Source organism: Eutrema salsugineum, unplaced genomic scaffold, assembly GCF_000478725.1.
Source record: "Eutrema salsugineum unplaced genomic scaffold, Eutsalg1_0 scaffold_11, whole genome shotgun sequence".
Classification (NCBI taxonomy): domain Eukaryota; kingdom Viridiplantae; phylum Streptophyta; class Magnoliopsida; order Brassicales; family Brassicaceae; genus Eutrema; species Eutrema salsugineum.
The window spans coordinates 10,269,174-10,285,946 of NW_006256901.1; the positions used below are offsets into that span (position 1 = coordinate 10,269,174).

Genomic DNA, 16,773 nt, shown 5'->3' on the forward strand with positions numbered 1-16,773 from the left:
GAATGTGTGAATATATCATGCCAATTCTCATTAGCTAAAGCCCGATCTAACTTGCATCTAACCAATTTTGAGTTCTTCCTTTCCTCGCCAAGACATTGTATTTCCTAAACATGGAAATTTCCAGAAAGCCACAGTCTCATATCATAGTGTTAAAAGACACAAATGTAGAGTCTTTTCTTAATTAATGGCCCGCCTTGTTTCTCATTATTCCCGGTTATCTCATTTAAATTTCCAATTATAAGCCATGGTTCCATTTGTGTAAAACTAATTCTTGTTAAACGTTCCCAAAATTGGTCCCGTAATTTTGTAACTGGATCTCCATAAATGAAAGATAGAATTACATTTTTTCCGAGAATTTTTGCCTCAACATCAACTATTCTGTTATTCGAAAAAAGAATAGTAACATCCAAAGAATTATCATAAAAAAGAGCAAGACCACCACTAGCTTCGCACGGTTCAACCGTGTACAATTTATTATAACCAAAATAGAATTGAAATTTTTGTAGAAAATTAAATTATTGTTTAGTTTCTGAGAGAGATAAAAATTCTGATCTATGCTTCTTCCAAATTTTCCGAAGATAGATTATTGTCCACAAACTCCCAAGACCTTGGCAATTCTAACTAAGTATCCTCATCAATCACCCGAGGTTTTGTGTCTTTCTGTCTCATTTTCGGGTTTAAGGGACCCTTGACAGATGGTTTTTTACGAGGGGAGACCGAAGTTTGAACCATCCGTTTCTTGGTGCTTCCTCCAATCAGCGATGTGTTACCTTTTATAATCTTCTTTATTGCTCCAGGTTTGTCTCCTTTGATTTCCAGCTCTGACTCCACTTTTTCCTCAACATCCTCTCGGTTTGGTTCTGTTTCCGTCTCGAAAATATCCTCTCCTCCCATCTCCGTATCATCTTGAGCCGAGTTCATGATAAACCTACCTTCTTCCTGCTCCAAGAAGTCTCGCACCACATCTGTGGTCAACTGAGCGTCTCCTGATTCCATGACTGAATTTATGTGTTGCTTTTATCCTTCATGTTCAAGAATCACCTCTTGAAAATTTCCTGCAACAGTACTATCAATATCAAAATCCATCAAAGAGTCATCATTGTTCAACAGCTGTTCCCATTCATTAACTGTTGCTCCATCGCTCTCCAACATCTTTCCATTCTCAACCGTGCTCATCACACCCTCAATAGTCACAATCTTCGCAATCGTCTCCTCCCTAGTGTTACTTTCATTATCTCCAAATTCCAGACTCTTCCTAATCGTGTTCTCTGCCTGAATAGCTTTAATCCTTTCAGATACTTCCGCCTGCCCCAATACAGACATTCTCGTACTGGTTGCCTGATACTTAGGTTTGTTTACAGCCTCTGAGGAATGAGGATACCGCTAAACGCTGTTGTAGCTCCTTTGGGTGGACATAGCTGGATGGTCTTCCACCTCTGAACGATCCTTCACCGTACCGACGATCACCTCTTCCTTTGTAATATCGATGACCTTCTTCCAATTGTGCTTGTTTCACCTCCTCCTTGTACTCATACATTTTTCCTTTTCCTCTACTTTGGACCCCGTGAGACTCTACTGGTGTTAATTAGAATCATGGAAGGAATGAGGAAGGGAGGAATGTGTAACCGCTGCTTTGTAAGAAAACGCACCGGTGTTTTGCCTTGATTCATCATGGTCCTCGTCATGCGCCTTCCACTCCATAGAATCTGTCCGAGTAGGACATATCTTCTGGTTATGGCAAAGACTGAAACAAATCCTGCAATACCCGAATAACTTTTCATACCGGAGGAACACTGTGGTCTCCTCTCTCCCATGAAACTCCACCTCCGTCTCGAAGCATAGTGGCTGCACAGCATCGATCACGACCTGGATTTTTCCTTCGTCCAGGTTCACCGCCTTCACATAACCTAAGGCTTTTCTGATGGACTGAAAAGTTGGCTCAGCCCAAAAGTGAAGAGGGATACCGATGATTCTCACCCAGAACATAATCGACGAAGGATATTTTGGATCAACAACTGGTGCCCACCTCTCAATTGAGAGCATCCAGTAGTCAAAGTGAAATGGCTCCATCTTCATGACTTCTGTAATATCCTCTTCACGTTCGAAGTCAAACTGGAACCTTCCAAGTCCTAGATCCGCTCCTGCTACCCTTTCTTCAGCCTTCCATATGTGTGGCAACATATACAGCAACGCTTTCATATCTTGCACCGCAGGGTTCATGCATCTTCCAATCAAGGTCTTCGAATATCCTTGTATGAGTTCTAAGTTATCAAAATGGGGCACCGTAATCTTCATCTTCTTTGAAGATACCGCAATCTTCTTTCCTGAAGCTGTTTGTTTCATTAGGTTGCTTTGAGACATTCTCTTAAGCAAAAAATTCAGACCGAGAAAACACCGTGAGATTGAGAAAAAATGATGAATGTTTATTTGGTGAATTTGCTTTGTCCTTCTTCCCCTCTTTATATGGTTAATACCCCTCATTATACCGAGAAAATAGTGATTCTGTGTTGTTGATTTATCATCCAAATAACCCGATTTTGATTTGCTGAAATCAAATCTCCGAGATTCTACCTTTTTCCTAATCTTCATGGATCCAGTATCTTCGCAACTCTGATGTATCGTTCCTGATCTTGTATCAATCCCTGGAAATCGACTAGATCCATTCCCTAAATAAGGTCCACACCTTTTGATTTGATGAGTTGTTTTTGTTTTGTCTGATTTGAGTTTCTGAAAGTCCATCGGGTCCACCTAGAAATTGTGTCCGAGCTGCAATTTCTATATCCTTTCTTCCTCCAGCTCAGTAGCAAACCAGATTGAAGATCGTTTGAACCAATTCGCTCAACTTCGATCATTACTTCCTGTAGATCTCCCCCTTGAATCAATCCGAATAACCAAACCAAATCCATTTCCTTCTCCCTAGATTTCTCTTCTGCTGATATACCCAACCGAATTAATCGCAAATACCACCTTCGATCCATCCTGATCTTAGAATCTTGGTGAAAGATAACTTCCCAAATCACCATTGGAGATATCATGAAAGACCCATAATTTGTTCGCTTGTAACTTTTCGCATAAGTTGCTTTGATTTTATACCAAATTTATATAAACAATAACTAATGGATAAATACAAATACTCTCTATTGACTTGTCTGTCTATGTTTTATTTATGTATAGAATGAATGAAACAAAGAAAAAGTAAACAAATTCTTACTTTTCACAATTTTCTAAAATATAATACAAAAATTGACTACTTCTCGAATTTTGACAAAAAAGAAAAAAAATTACATTTTTAGATATAAATATTTTCTTAACCTATTCAAAGTAATCTATTACAAAAATTATCATCGTCTTTTGATTTATAATCATGCAATGCATAGCCAATATGAATGTTTTTAATATTAGAGGAGCACCAACTTGATCTGATGTGAATTCTCAGATTACTATCTCAATTTTTGTAATTTTTAGTATTTTTTGTTTTTATAATTAATTAATTATGTTAAATATTTTATTCATTTAAAAATAATTGCTGAATACACAAAAAATTGTCTAAACTTATATATTTTTAACTTGCAATGCAAAATTGATTAAATTTTATGTTTTATAATAATTTATTTTTTTTGTAGTATGTTTTATCATTTAATGAATTGTGTTTATATAAATTATTAATTTTTGTTTATATTAACATAAAAATGTTTTTCTAATCGATGGAAAAAAAATAAATATAAATTAATTTAAACCAAAGAAATATCAAATATTTTAGTTGTAATTATTTTCTATTATGTATTTTATATACAAAAATATAACATGATTCAGATAAATTAGTAATTACTAATAGTGTGCGAAAAGAGAATACTCATTACGAATACGTGTCCCAAAAAGTGGTGTATTTTTCTATAATATTCGAAAGAAACACGTCGACAGCAACAAATAAGAAAAAAAAATACACCAATAACATACATAAAACTTTTTTATGGTTTATGGCTATGCCCACGCGTCGCCAGACGAATCTTCGAGAATAAAGAGTTGTTGGACGTGACAGAGATATTTTTGGTCATTCGGACACAACTGTCCCTTTTATTATAATGTGGTAAATTATCTTTTAAGTAATATATTTTTACTAGTATTCCGATAAAATTGTAATACACCGATTATTTGGTGTATTAAATTGGTAATAAAAATTAGATTTGTGTATTTTTATTAAAATTTTCCATTCTGTAATTATTTATTTTAATATGTTCTTTGATTATTATTTTCTATATTTATTAACATTCTACCCAAAATCATTTTTCTTTTGAGGAATCCAACTTTATAGGATAGAACTACATTCATGAGTTATCATCATAACATTTTCTTTAAGAATTAAAAAATTTATTAAAATACTCTTTATGTATTTTTTTAAAGCGAGAATCATAGCACAAACTTCTACGAAAGATAATCTCACATTTTAGTTGATCGATTAGCTCTTTTATCTTAGCTTTTTCTTTCTCTTTCTTCAGAGCTCTTAAGACTCTAGAATATGGCAGTTTAGGTTTGTAGACATGAGCTGGTAGAGGGGGGGGGACGGGTCTTCTCCAAAGATTTTCCGGGATATGTTTTCTCATACTTCTTTTCCATCCTTCTCTCTTACCACTTATTTTTTAACATGTTCAATTGTGACTCTTTCTCTTTCTTTTTCCTTTTTTTTTTCTTTTTTTCTCATCTTCAGGATCTTTACGAAATTTAGGTTTTTTGTAAGTTAAACCACTCCTAAGTGTGATAGCTTTCACATGATCGGAGGAGTCGGCTTTGCTCGAGCTTTCGAAAGAACTTTCACTTGGCTCCTCCTTGGAATTATCCATGTTTATAGACTTATTTTTAATCATCAGGCTAAGGAGGGTGGAAAATTTGTCATAACACCTGATTTTGACCACTTTTCACCATTGATTTCAAATGCTTTTTCAAAGGTTTTACTTAGTTTTAGAAAACTTAGGGAATATGATGGCAAAATGGAAGAAATCCACATTTTTAGCTCAGAGTCAGACCGTCAGAAGTTCAGCCTCAAATGAAAACTTTCTCACCGTCCGATCCAGCTCAAATTTGGAGACAATCAAGAGGAGACAACCAGCTTTCCATATCACTTTACATCACAAAGATCCAACGGTGCAATCAAAATATACATGGAGAACAAGTTGACCCAGTTCACCAGTCCCGGAAGACTCTCACCCGCGGGAAACACATGTTTTACCTGCCCTGGAAGACTCTCACCCTGGTGGACATTAGGACGAGCCACAAGGCCGAACATCAAATCCCACTTCACCATTCCTCTTCAGAGAAACCCTAAATGAGTCCTGGAAGACCTTAGGACCTATAAATACATTGTTTAGCAGTCCTAAACGGGTGTGTGCTCCTGTAATGAGATTTTGAGCCACTAAACTTTGTTTTTCTAGGGTTAGGCGATGGAGATGGGGATTCTTCCCCAGATCCATTGTTCTTCCTCCTTTTTATCTTATTAACTTTTCTGTTTCATTCTTTTGCATTCCTTTATGTCTTTCATCATTCATTGCATCATGTAGATTAGTCCTAGAGAGTCAAGTTGTTTGAAGATATCGACAAGCATATATATCGATTAGGATTTCTATTGTTCTAAGCCATATTCTGGATCTCATCTCTTCTAAGTCATTCGTAAAGCATGAGAGTAGATTCATGACCTATTCTCTGAGCCTAGGATCGATCAGAGCCACGAGAGTGCTGTATCAGATCATCCGTACCTAGCTTCAGAAGAGTCAAAAGCTATAGGAGTCAAAAGCTACCTATAGAGAAGATGTGAGCAGACGAATTCAGTGTCCAAAGCATGATCTTAAGTTTAGCATGAGAGCGAAAGTTAATTGATAGATCTAAGAGATTAGTTGATTAAGGTGACGACAGTTGGTTAATCATACATGTGTCTATTCTAGTTCAATGCAGATTCCCAGAAACAGATGAAGATAAATCGCCCGGAAGCTAATTGGAAATGCCACCATACATCGATTAGAGTAAACCGGAGAAGTCTAAATCGCCACATATGTGTTTAAGAGTCTTTAGTTTGAGTCGATATGTTTTAGATGTTCTTTTAACAATTCATCCTGCATTGCATCTCTTGTGAATACTAGATTAGGTTTAGTTTAGGATCTTAACCAATAACCCCAAATCTTTTATTGGTTTATGAGTTTGCTTACTTCCCAGTTTGTTGTTTCTTGCAGATTAGACATCCTCCCTGTGGATCAACACCCTAAGTCCTACAAAGTACATCTATGCACTTGCAGACACTAGGGTTTTATAAATTTAAAACTTAAGGAGGACCAACGGGCTTGTTAGAAAACAACCCAAAAATTTTCAAGTGAATCAAAATTTCCAATTAGCTCATCATCATCTTCACGTTTTGTTGATCCGATTAGCTCCTCATCATCAATGATCAGATTTTCAAGCTCTTCATTGCTCAGGTCATCGTCGCTTGGGTTACCATCCACACGATATGGCAGATCACCGAGAGTCCCGGGAACATGTTCCCGATCTCCCATTGTAAAGAAACCTGCGAGATTCAAAAGAAAAAGTAAAAGTAGACAAGTGTTCTAATGAATTTAAGCTGAGAGTCGCAATGAAACAAATCAATGTCCCCGGCAACGGCGCCGAAAACTTGATGCGATTGTTAACAGGGTGTTTGTTTTCCTTAGCTTCAGGTTTTAAATTTATAACCCCTTAATGTCTGCAAGTGCACAGATGTGTGCTGTAGTATTTAGGGTATCGATCCACAGAGTTTTAGTTGTTTCAGTACGAATTCATGGTAAGGCTCAAATCAGACTAGAACGAAACAGGTTCGGGTTTTGGTTTTGGTTGTCACTAAATCTAAACTAAAAAGCAAGTAAAAAGCAATTGAAAATGAAAGCAAGTGAAAGCAGGTAAAAATCGAAGGCTGAAAACAATGGAAAACAAACGCTGGGCTCAAGGGTATCGCAGGAATTCATGGACTAAAGCTATGACGAAAATAAGTAAATGATAAAGGTAATCTACTATGTATGTTCTAGAACTCGAGGCACAGAAGTATGAATAGCCTACTTTCGCAGCACTAAACAACTATCTCTCACAACCCTGACCAGTAGGTTTCCACTCTGATCCTTAAAGGGAGTAAATGCAATAGTTTAAACAAGAGTCATCAACATTCACAACTCATCTATAGGTAGGTTTCCACTCCTATAGTAGAATAGCTTGTTTCACCCTAGGCAGACAATCAATGAAAACTTTTGCAACATATCATATCTGGATCGAATTCTAAGTGGCCAACAGAGAATCACACAATAAGAATAAAGGTAAACGAAGAACACCTAGAATATTATAGATCCTAAATCTAGCGATTCATCGAAGAAAACACATGAAATTCCCTTTGAAAAATCCCTTTAAACACAACTGAGAAACTACTCAAACATATTGTAACAAAGCATCATGAACGTATTAAGATTGCTGGAAAATAAAAAGAACAAAGAAGAAAAGCGAAGAACGGAGTTTCAGGTGGAGGCGCGATGATGCTCTCCCTCGGCGGCTCCTTCTTCGAAGTCGGCTACTCTCTCTAGGGTTTTTGTAAATTGAGGCACACACACGGATACACCCTTTATAATGACCTAAATGGGGTATTTATACCTTCTGGAGTTGTCCTAGACACTTAGGGCTTCAAAAATCATGAAAGGAATCGATTTGGGCTTTCATTAGGCCGTCTAGGAAGTGAACGTTGTCTAGCCGCGGTCGCGGTGCTTATACCCGCAGGGAACCATGCTTTGGCCATGGTCACGGCTTGTGCTGTCTTTCGAGACTGCATTTTCTGTCTTAATTGCATCGAGAGTATCTGAAGATTATAACCATTGGATTGTCTTCAAATTAAGTGCATTAGAAAGCTGGTTATATCCTCTATGTTGTCTCAACTTTTGGGGGTGATCAGACGGTTGAGAAGGTCTTCATCGCTTGCCATACTTCTGACAGTCTGCATTTATCCAAAATTGCTCATTTGTTCCAAATTGCATATCTTGTGCCCAAGTTTCCTGAAAAGTCTTTTGAAACTCTAAACCATTGAAAACAACTTTAAAAACCATTGAAAACAGAGTTAAAACACCTGCGTAAGACATCATTATGATCCATAAAAGTAGTCAAAATATAGTGTTATCACTGGGACCCGTCGGAAGATACTTAGATATCGATTAGGATAAACAGGAGAAGTCTGTGTCGACTCCTATGAGTTTAGAACCCTAGTTTGAATCGAGCATCCCCTAGATTGTCCTAGCAACTCAACCTTATTTCATTTTTAGTTCTTTGTCAAATTAGCTTAGAATTAGGTCTAGTTTTATTTTGTCTTTTCGTTTCTCGTAAAAACCAAAACCAACTTCAGTTTATTATTTTGCTTACTTATCCAAGTTTAAAGTTTTTGCAGATTAGACATCCTCCCTGTGGATTGACACCCTAAGTACTACACCGCATGACTGTGCACTTGCAGGATACTAGGGTTTTATAAATTTAAAATTTATTTGCGACCCACTAAACCTAGCACGCATCAATTACCCATGAATGTAGTTCCATCTTACAAAACCATATCCCGCAGAAGAAAGAAGATCCGAGAAGTTTTGTTCTCTCTTGCAGAATTAAAAAGATGAATTTCGAACAATATGAGGTCAAGCATAAACATGATGCCACTCTCAGTTGCAAAACGTTTAGGATATCATACTTTCCAGCCCACAAAAAATCTCCTTAATTCTAGTAGAACGATCAGTTAGACAAGCAGTAGGTATCCTCATTGATATATCAGTCATGATATGGAAAACTGTATTCTAACTGATTTCGTAGTGCTTGAATTAGTAAGAAAACCTAGAGACCCTCTTATACTAGGTCGACCTTTCTTATCTACAGCAGGGGCAATAATAAATGTCCCACAAGGAAAAATAGATCTTCATCTAGGCAATCTAGTTATGCAGTTCGATAGGAACAAAAGCTTTGGTAAACCGATTTTAGATGGCGGGATTTGCTGAAATGATGAGCTCAATGAAATTACTGAGGAAGTTTATGAAGAACTGCTTCAGAATGATCCTTTGAAAATTGTGCTCACAACCGCAAATGATGAATGCAACCTACATGAAGAAATTTCAAAAGGGTGTGCACAGATGCTTGACAAAGCCGAGGACTATACAAAGCTTCCAAACTACCTCGATCTCAAGGACGAGACGCACATTCCTACGCCAGCAAAAGATAACTTAGCAGCAATAAACAACCCAATGAGCAAGCTCAAAGCCGCACAAATCAAACTTAAATCCTTTCCCGTTGGACTCAAATACTTTTTTTATGGACCAAATTCGACTTATCTTGTCATATAAATTCTGGTCTGAGTGAAGCTGAGACCACAATGTTGTTATGCGAGTTAAGAAAACATAGGAAAGCCATAGGATATTATCTTGATGATATACCATGAATCTCACCAGATCTCTGTATGCACAAGCTAAATCTTGAGGACAATGCCAAGCATTCGATTGAGAGCCAAAGAAGATAAAAGTCAAACCTGATGGAAGTAGTTGAAAAGAAAATTATGAAGCTTTTCTGAAGCAGGAATCATCTTCCCTATTTCGTACAACACTTGGGTTAGCAAGTTAATGTTGTTCCTAAGAAAGAAGGAGTGACTATTATCAAAAACAATAAGGATGAGATAATTCCTAAAAGAATAGTAATCAGACATCGAATGTGTATAGCTTACTGGAAACTGAATGCAGCAATCGAAAATATGACTTTTCTCTGCCTTTTACTGATCAAATACTAGAAAGATTAGCAAATTATAAATATTAATGTTTCCTTGATGGATACTCTAGATTCATCCAAAAAAATTAAGAAAAGACGACATTCACCTGTCCATTGATGCTGCTAGGGTTGATTGTCGCATGAGAAGTTTAAAATTTGTAAAACCTAGTATTTACAAGTGCACAGCTGTGCGAAGTAGTACTTAGGGTGTTGATCCACAGGGAGTGCTGACTTTTCTGCAAAAACTTCAAACTGGGATTAGTAAACGGATTAATAGACCAAGGGAGTTTTTATGGGGTTTTTTTAGCATGCAAATTGTAAAGAATGCAATGGAAAAATAAAACAAGACCATAAATTATAATAAAACGAATGTTGGGCTGGCAGGGATATCTTAAGGGATATTTAATTCATGCTTGGGTTCTAAGCTCTTAAAATCGGTTTATAGGATTTACATGGAACTAGAATAGACACTGGTATGATTAGTTTACCGTTGTATGTCCTAACCAACTAATCACTCAAAGTCAACCCGTCGCTTTTGCATGTCTATGGCCGCGAGAGAGATCATGCTTTAACTAAACTGAATTCATTTTTGCTCAAGTCTTCTCTGTAGGTAGCTTTCGTCTCCTACAGCGATTATGTTCTTCTGAAGCTATGTATGACAATATAATACATCACTGTCATGGCTCTGGTTAAACGTAGGTCTAGAAATTGGTTCATGATGCTAACCTCATGCATTAAGAACATCTTAGAAGAGACGAGATCCCGAATTTGACAAAGAAAGCAATAATCCTAATCGAATATGGAGTCCCCATCGATGGATCCTTTAAGCCCAAAAACTAAACTACTCTGACATAATTAAAGAAAGTATAAGTGATATGATCCTGAAGGGCAGCAAGAAAAATCAACAAGAGATTTGGGCAAGGAGAAGACCCTTGTGACTTGTTCAGCACAAACGAAGGCTAAGATTATTTATTCCAGACCAACGACAACTTGTAAGACATTCTCAGCTCATCCAGAGAGCATCTCGAAGTGGAATCGGTTCAATTAGAGTTCATATGAAGGAGTTATTAATTTTACAAGTCAGATGAACTTGAGTTTAGTCGATTCGGACCTGCGCGCAATCAAAGGATGCTTCCGACCAAGCCAGAAGGAATCAATCAATGAATCAACATGTTCTGGATTCTTGATCCATCCCAGAATCACATCGAATTGGATTCGCATCAATACTGGTTCAGAATTGATGATATGATCTTGGATAGCATCAACAAAGAATCGGAACCAGAAGAAGAGCCACAAGGAGCTAAGGAGCTGAGGAGCAAATACAAGGATCAAGAAGACCCTTTGCTCATTTCAAACGGTCCCATGACCCGAGCAAAGACTAAGAGGCTCAAGGAAGCTGTTGGAGAAATACTTAAGCATGGAACGCTTGTGGAACAGAAGGGAAAAGAGATGGGTACAACTACACTAGTTGTGATCCAAGTCCGAGAAAGCTAATGGGCTTGTGATCCAACTATGTACTCTTTTTTCCTATCTCAAGTTTTGTCCCAATGGGTTTTCTTGAGATAGGTTTTTAATGAGGCATAGTTTGGATCACCTCACATCTAAGCCCATCAGCCGAGTCCAAGGAAAGAAGAAGAGGAGCGTGTGAAGAAGAGTTTGAATTCAAACTTGGCCAGTTTTCAAAGAACTAGTTCCTAGACACTTTAATGCTTTGTAGACTCGTCTGTTCTTCTCTTTATATTCGCTTGTAAACTCTCTTTTGAGACCATCTTATCTTTTTAATCAAAATCTTTTCTAAGTAAGATCAAACCCTGTTGTTGGTGTGTAATATCCTTCAAGGCCTTTTCGATTCATCTTTGGTGTGTAATATCCTTAGTTGTTTCGGAATCTATTCATCAAGGGTCTTCCGCAACCCTTGGAGTCTTATCTAATCCCACAAACCTTGATACAACTCGTTTGTGTGCAAGGCTATCCCCTTTGATCCAGTTTAGTGAGTGTCGATTTCAGGAAAAATCATATTAAGTGGTATCAGAGCAAGCACTCAAGCCGCTGTTGATATACTCATATTTTGTCATGTTTAGGATTGCATTTTTGTCCAAATATTGAGTCTCATGCATACATTTAGGTAGTTTACATATATTTGTCTTTGCTTTTGTCTTTAGTTAGGAATTGCATTAGGTCCTAGAGGGTCCTGCATTTTTGGAGTGTTCTCAGGTCATTTGGAGACTTTTGGGAGCAACTTGGAGCTGGGATCATGGAGGAACCCTCACCTGTGTACAGCAACTCAGACAGATGGTTTGGTGCAGACAAAACCCTCACTTTGATCGCGTGGGACGAAGGACTTGCAATGCGACTCAACCTCCGGTGTCTTCATCAAGAATCAAGAAGAATGAGTCTAGTTTCCGGAACACTTGGAATCAGACGATTTGGAGCCCTGAACTGGGAGATATCGCCATCGGAAGGAACACGTGGATAAGGTGCTAAGTGTCATGATTTGACACGGTGATAATGCCACGGCCTGAGCTTTCCCGTGGCATAATATGAAAACTCTCGGGATTTGACACGATTACCATGCCACTGCCATGCACTTAGCCGTGGCAACCTCCAAAGTTTGCTAAAAGAGACAAAAGAGCATGACACGGCCTTAATGCCATGGTCCAACCTTCGGAGATTGACACTGTGAGAATGCCACGGTCTACATCAGACCGTGGCAAGGTACTACTGATGAAGCCAACTTTTGGGATTTGACATGGTATTGAGGCACGGCCTTGAACCTGACCACGTCAAGCAATGAAGATCTTTGACACGCCCATAATGCCACGGCCAAACATCAGGCCGTGGCAATCATCGAATGATCAACACCTTGCCACGCCCAACATGACACGGTCCAGATCAAGACCGTGGCAATCCAAGAAGTTCATCACCCAAACCCAGAAAGGAAGAGACACGGCCACTAGACATGGTGTAAATCAAGCCATGGCAACCTTGATCATGAAGAATCTGTCCAAGAACTTTGACACTGTCAGTTTGCCACGGTCTGGCCAAGCATCATCTGACCGTGGCAAACCACACCACTATCCATCAAAGCCGGGTCAGGACCCAGTTTGTCCTGGGCTGACCCGGTCCGCAAGAGACACTATATATGCTTTTTAGGGTTTTTTCCAAGGGGGGAGCTTGGTTTTCTCTCTAGTTTTCTTTCCTTTTTAGTGTAAAATCGAGTTTGTTAAGAGATATCTCAAGGATTTAATCAATCTCAGTCTGTTTCTTATCATCTCATCTTCTTATCTTTACTTCTAATCATGATTAACATCACCTCTTGCAAAGGAAATGGTGTGTTCATCATGATTAGTGAGTAGTGTTCTTTTAAGCTTCTAGATGTGTAGATTAGGGTGCTTAGATGTAGATTAATGATTGTTTAAGCTTAGATTCTCTTCTCCTTTCCTTAGTTAGCTGATCGTAATGCTAGATCTCTCATTATAAGCTTGATCTAGAACTTAGGCATTTCTCCACCCACAAGGTGTTTGCTGAAATGCCTGAATAAGCTAACTTAAGGATTTGTGCCTTTTTCATCATGGGAATGATTGTTAAATGCATGAATGACATATTAGAACTGTTTCTTAATGCTCAATGATTCATATTTCACAAATGATGATTTGGTTTGAAAATGGATTAGTGTAGAGGTTAGTGCCTTCATGAGAGGATTAATCTAGATTAGAGTTCTAAGTTAATTGGAATTTGAGATCATGTGATGTTTGCTTTATCTTTCTGTATAAGATTCAGTATTTCTTAGCTCTTATTTTGATGCACAAAGAGGCTGTCTGGTCATTTTAGACTTGGAACCTTATGCTTGTTGATTGTTTATTCATCTAATCGGAATTAGTCTTGAATTGGTAATTAACAAAGGGATTTTTGTCATGAGAATGAATTAATCTGATTTGGAAGTCTAGACTAAAGAATTGCAAGTGTTGCATTGTTTGCTTAACATCATGAATTCACATTTAAAGCACTCTGATAAATGATCACATCTAGAGGTTTAACTTTCTCTTTATTTGAATTTGAGTGTTTGTTTAATTTCTCTTGATTGTTTAATTCTTAATTACTGCTTGTTCTTGTTTGCTTTATCTTTTTAGATCACCTTGTTACCAACTCATCTGCTTCTTAAACTTGAATTAAGATAGCTCCTCATATGTCTAGAATCTCTCCATTTGGATTGATACCTCAAGTGCTACAATGACATGAGTAGTTGAGGAATTGATCAAGGATTGAAAATTCATACTATCAATTTGGCGCCGTTGCCAATTGGAGATTCATTCTAGCATTAGGACTTTGGATGTTCTTGAGATCAAGTCATTTTCTTTGGTTTTACTGATTACCTTTCAAGTGCTGTCTTTGTTTTCAGGTGTATGAACACCAGAAATCAAGCAAGGAGATAAAGAGAAAGAGCTGAGCACATTGAGAGGTTGGGTATGGATCAAGGGCAACAGGCTCATGGTGGTAATGGAAACCACCAGGTTCAGCAAGAGGGTCCAGCACCACGTCCAAGAATAGTTGTGGGAGCTGGTGATGAGGCCAATACTCAGGGTCAGAGATATGGGATTCAAGCTCCTACACCTGAAAACGATTTTGTGATCAAATATGGCTTGATCAACATGGTGCAATCAAACAAGTTCCATGGCTTGGCATTAGAAGACCCATTAGATCACATTGACAACTTTGATAGAGTTTGTGATCTAACTAAGATGAATGGAGTGAGTGAGGACAGTTTCAAGTTGAGGCTATTCCCTTTTTCTCTAGGAGACAAAGCTCATAAGTGGGAAAAGTCTCTACCTCAAGGATCAGTCACAACTTGGGAGCAATGCAAAAGAGCATTTCTAACCAAGTTCTTCTCTTCATCAAGAACAGAAAGGTTAAGAAATGAAATCTCAAGTTTCATTCAGAAGAACCATGAATCATTTTGTGAGGCTTGGGAAAGATTTAGAGGGTATACCATGCAATGCCCTCACCATGGATTCTCAGATTGTCAGCTGCTAAGTACCTTCTACAGAGGTGCTTTACCAAAGGTCAGACTTCTCTTGGACACAGCTTCAAATGGTAATTTCATGATCAATGAAATCAATGATGCCATGACCCTAGTGGAGAATGTAGCTCAGAGTGATGAGCTTTATGGATCAGACTTTGAAAGGAATTCAAGAGGAGCTGTGAGTGCTGAAGAAGAAAGGACAAGGAAAGACATCAAGTCTCTCAATGAGAAGCAAGACACACTTCTCTTAGCTTCTCATCAGTCAGCCAACTTTGTTAGAGATGTGAATCATGTGTTTCAAGACACATTTCAAAGGGAAGACATCACAGCTGAGGTGAACTTTGTAGGTGGCCAACAAGGTTACCAAAAGGGCTTTACCTACTACAAGAATCCCCCAAACCAGAACTTCTATCCTCAAAACACTCAACAACAAGGTTTTGTCTCTCCCCAACAACAAGGTCTCCAACAGAACTCAGAGAATAAGGATCAAGAAGTGCAGAACCTGCTCCAGCAAATCCTCAAAGGTCAAGCAAGTGGTGCCATAGACTTCAACAAGAAAATGGCAGAGATTAACAACAAGGTGGATTGCACTTATTCTGATCTTCTAACTCAACTTTTAACCTTGGCTTCCAAAGTCAAGACTCTAGAGAACAACAAGGGCCACTGCAGTTCTCAAGCTCAAAGATCTTTACCAGGGACATCAATTGCACATCAAACAGAATACTGCAATGCAATCCTCTCAAATGATGAGAATCATGCTGCTGTCCAAGAAATTGAGGACCTTCTCCATGGCAATGTCTCAAGTGAAAAATGCCTGACGAAAGATGATGAGAACGCCATCATAGATGAGTTTGAGTTCCTGTTCTGTGATCTCAATGAGGACATTGAGAAAGAAGGTGGGGAGGCAGCTTGTTTTGATATGAAAAAGAATGATTCTGAGATTGCTGAAGGAAAGGATCAGAGAATGGTTCAAGGAAAGACATCTGATGGAGTCTCTAGCACTGGCTCAACAAGGGTGAAACCCAAATCTATTCCCAAGCTAGGCAACCCAGGAAAGTTCTCCATCTCATGCTATCTTGGAAATTTGAAAGTGGACAATTCTTTGTGTGATTCTAGATCAAGCATCAGTGTAATGTCTTTAGACATGGTGGAGAGACTAGGGATCAAGAGTCTTAAGCATCACCCCATGTCAATTACCTTTGGAGATTCATCCTCAAAGAAGCCATATGGAATCCTTGAAGACTACCCATTAAAGATTGGTGAATGCACAGTTCCAACTGATTTTGTAGTCATGAAGATGAAAAAGACCAAAGAGCTACCTCTTCTGCTTGGAACTCCATTTCTGAACACCACAGGAGCAAGGATGGACTTTGATACTCAAAGAGTGGTGCTTACTAAGGTAGATGATGAAGTATCTTATCCCCTTAAACCTCCTTTTGCTGGATTTTGTGGGGTTATATCTGATGATTCTTATGAGTTGAAACACTATGAGATGAAGTATGTGGGGAGTATTGGAACTATAGAAGAAGCTCAACCCCTTGCATCTGTTGAGAAGAAGAAAGAATCCTTAGTAAGACCTGATCTTGAGTTTGAAGGAGATTTCTTTAGTGATGATGAAGCTTGCTTGTAATCTTTTTCTCCCACACCAAGTGAGAAGGAGGTCAGCAGCAACAAAAGCAATGGTTCAGGGTCTCAAGACAAGAACCCAACAAGCACCAAATCATTCACTCTTGGGTTCTCTTCGCAGGTGATAAAGCTCAATCCATGGAAGTTTGATGGTGGAGCTGTGGAATACAAGGTTAAAGGCATTGGAGGATCAAAACCTTTTGCAAAAGTCAGGGCAATCCTCACACAAGAGCTCATAGACAAAGGATCTGATGGTGTCCAAGAGCTGATGAACAAGGACCTCATGCTTGAATTCATGGACAAGACAAGGAGCATCAAAGCTCCTCCTCTCCCTCACTAAAAAGAGT

At 38.4% G+C, this 16,773-nt stretch overlaps 1 protein-coding gene and 1 non-coding gene across 2 annotated transcripts; both read right to left on the bottom strand.

Annotated features, from left to right (window-relative positions):
* Positions 1-368: 368 nt before the first annotated feature.
* On the bottom strand, positions 369-2,900 carry LOC112089946. Its single transcript, XM_024160815.1, has 2 exons — positions 1,650-2,900; positions 369-1,055 (listed from the first exon to the last, which is right to left on the bottom strand). The coding sequence occupies exons 1-2, from the start codon at positions 2,737-2,739 to the stop codon at positions 1,018-1,020; spliced, it is 1,128 nt and encodes a 375-aa protein (XP_024016583.1). The 5' UTR covers positions 2,740-2,900; the 3' UTR covers positions 369-1,017.
* An 11,784-nt stretch (positions 2,901-14,684) lies between these two features.
* LOC112090199 lies at positions 14,685-14,791 on the bottom strand. Its single transcript, XR_002901546.1, has one exon. It is a non-coding gene; the product is annotated as a small nucleolar RNA R71 (small nucleolar RNA).
* Positions 14,792-16,773: the final 1,982 nt, after the last annotated feature.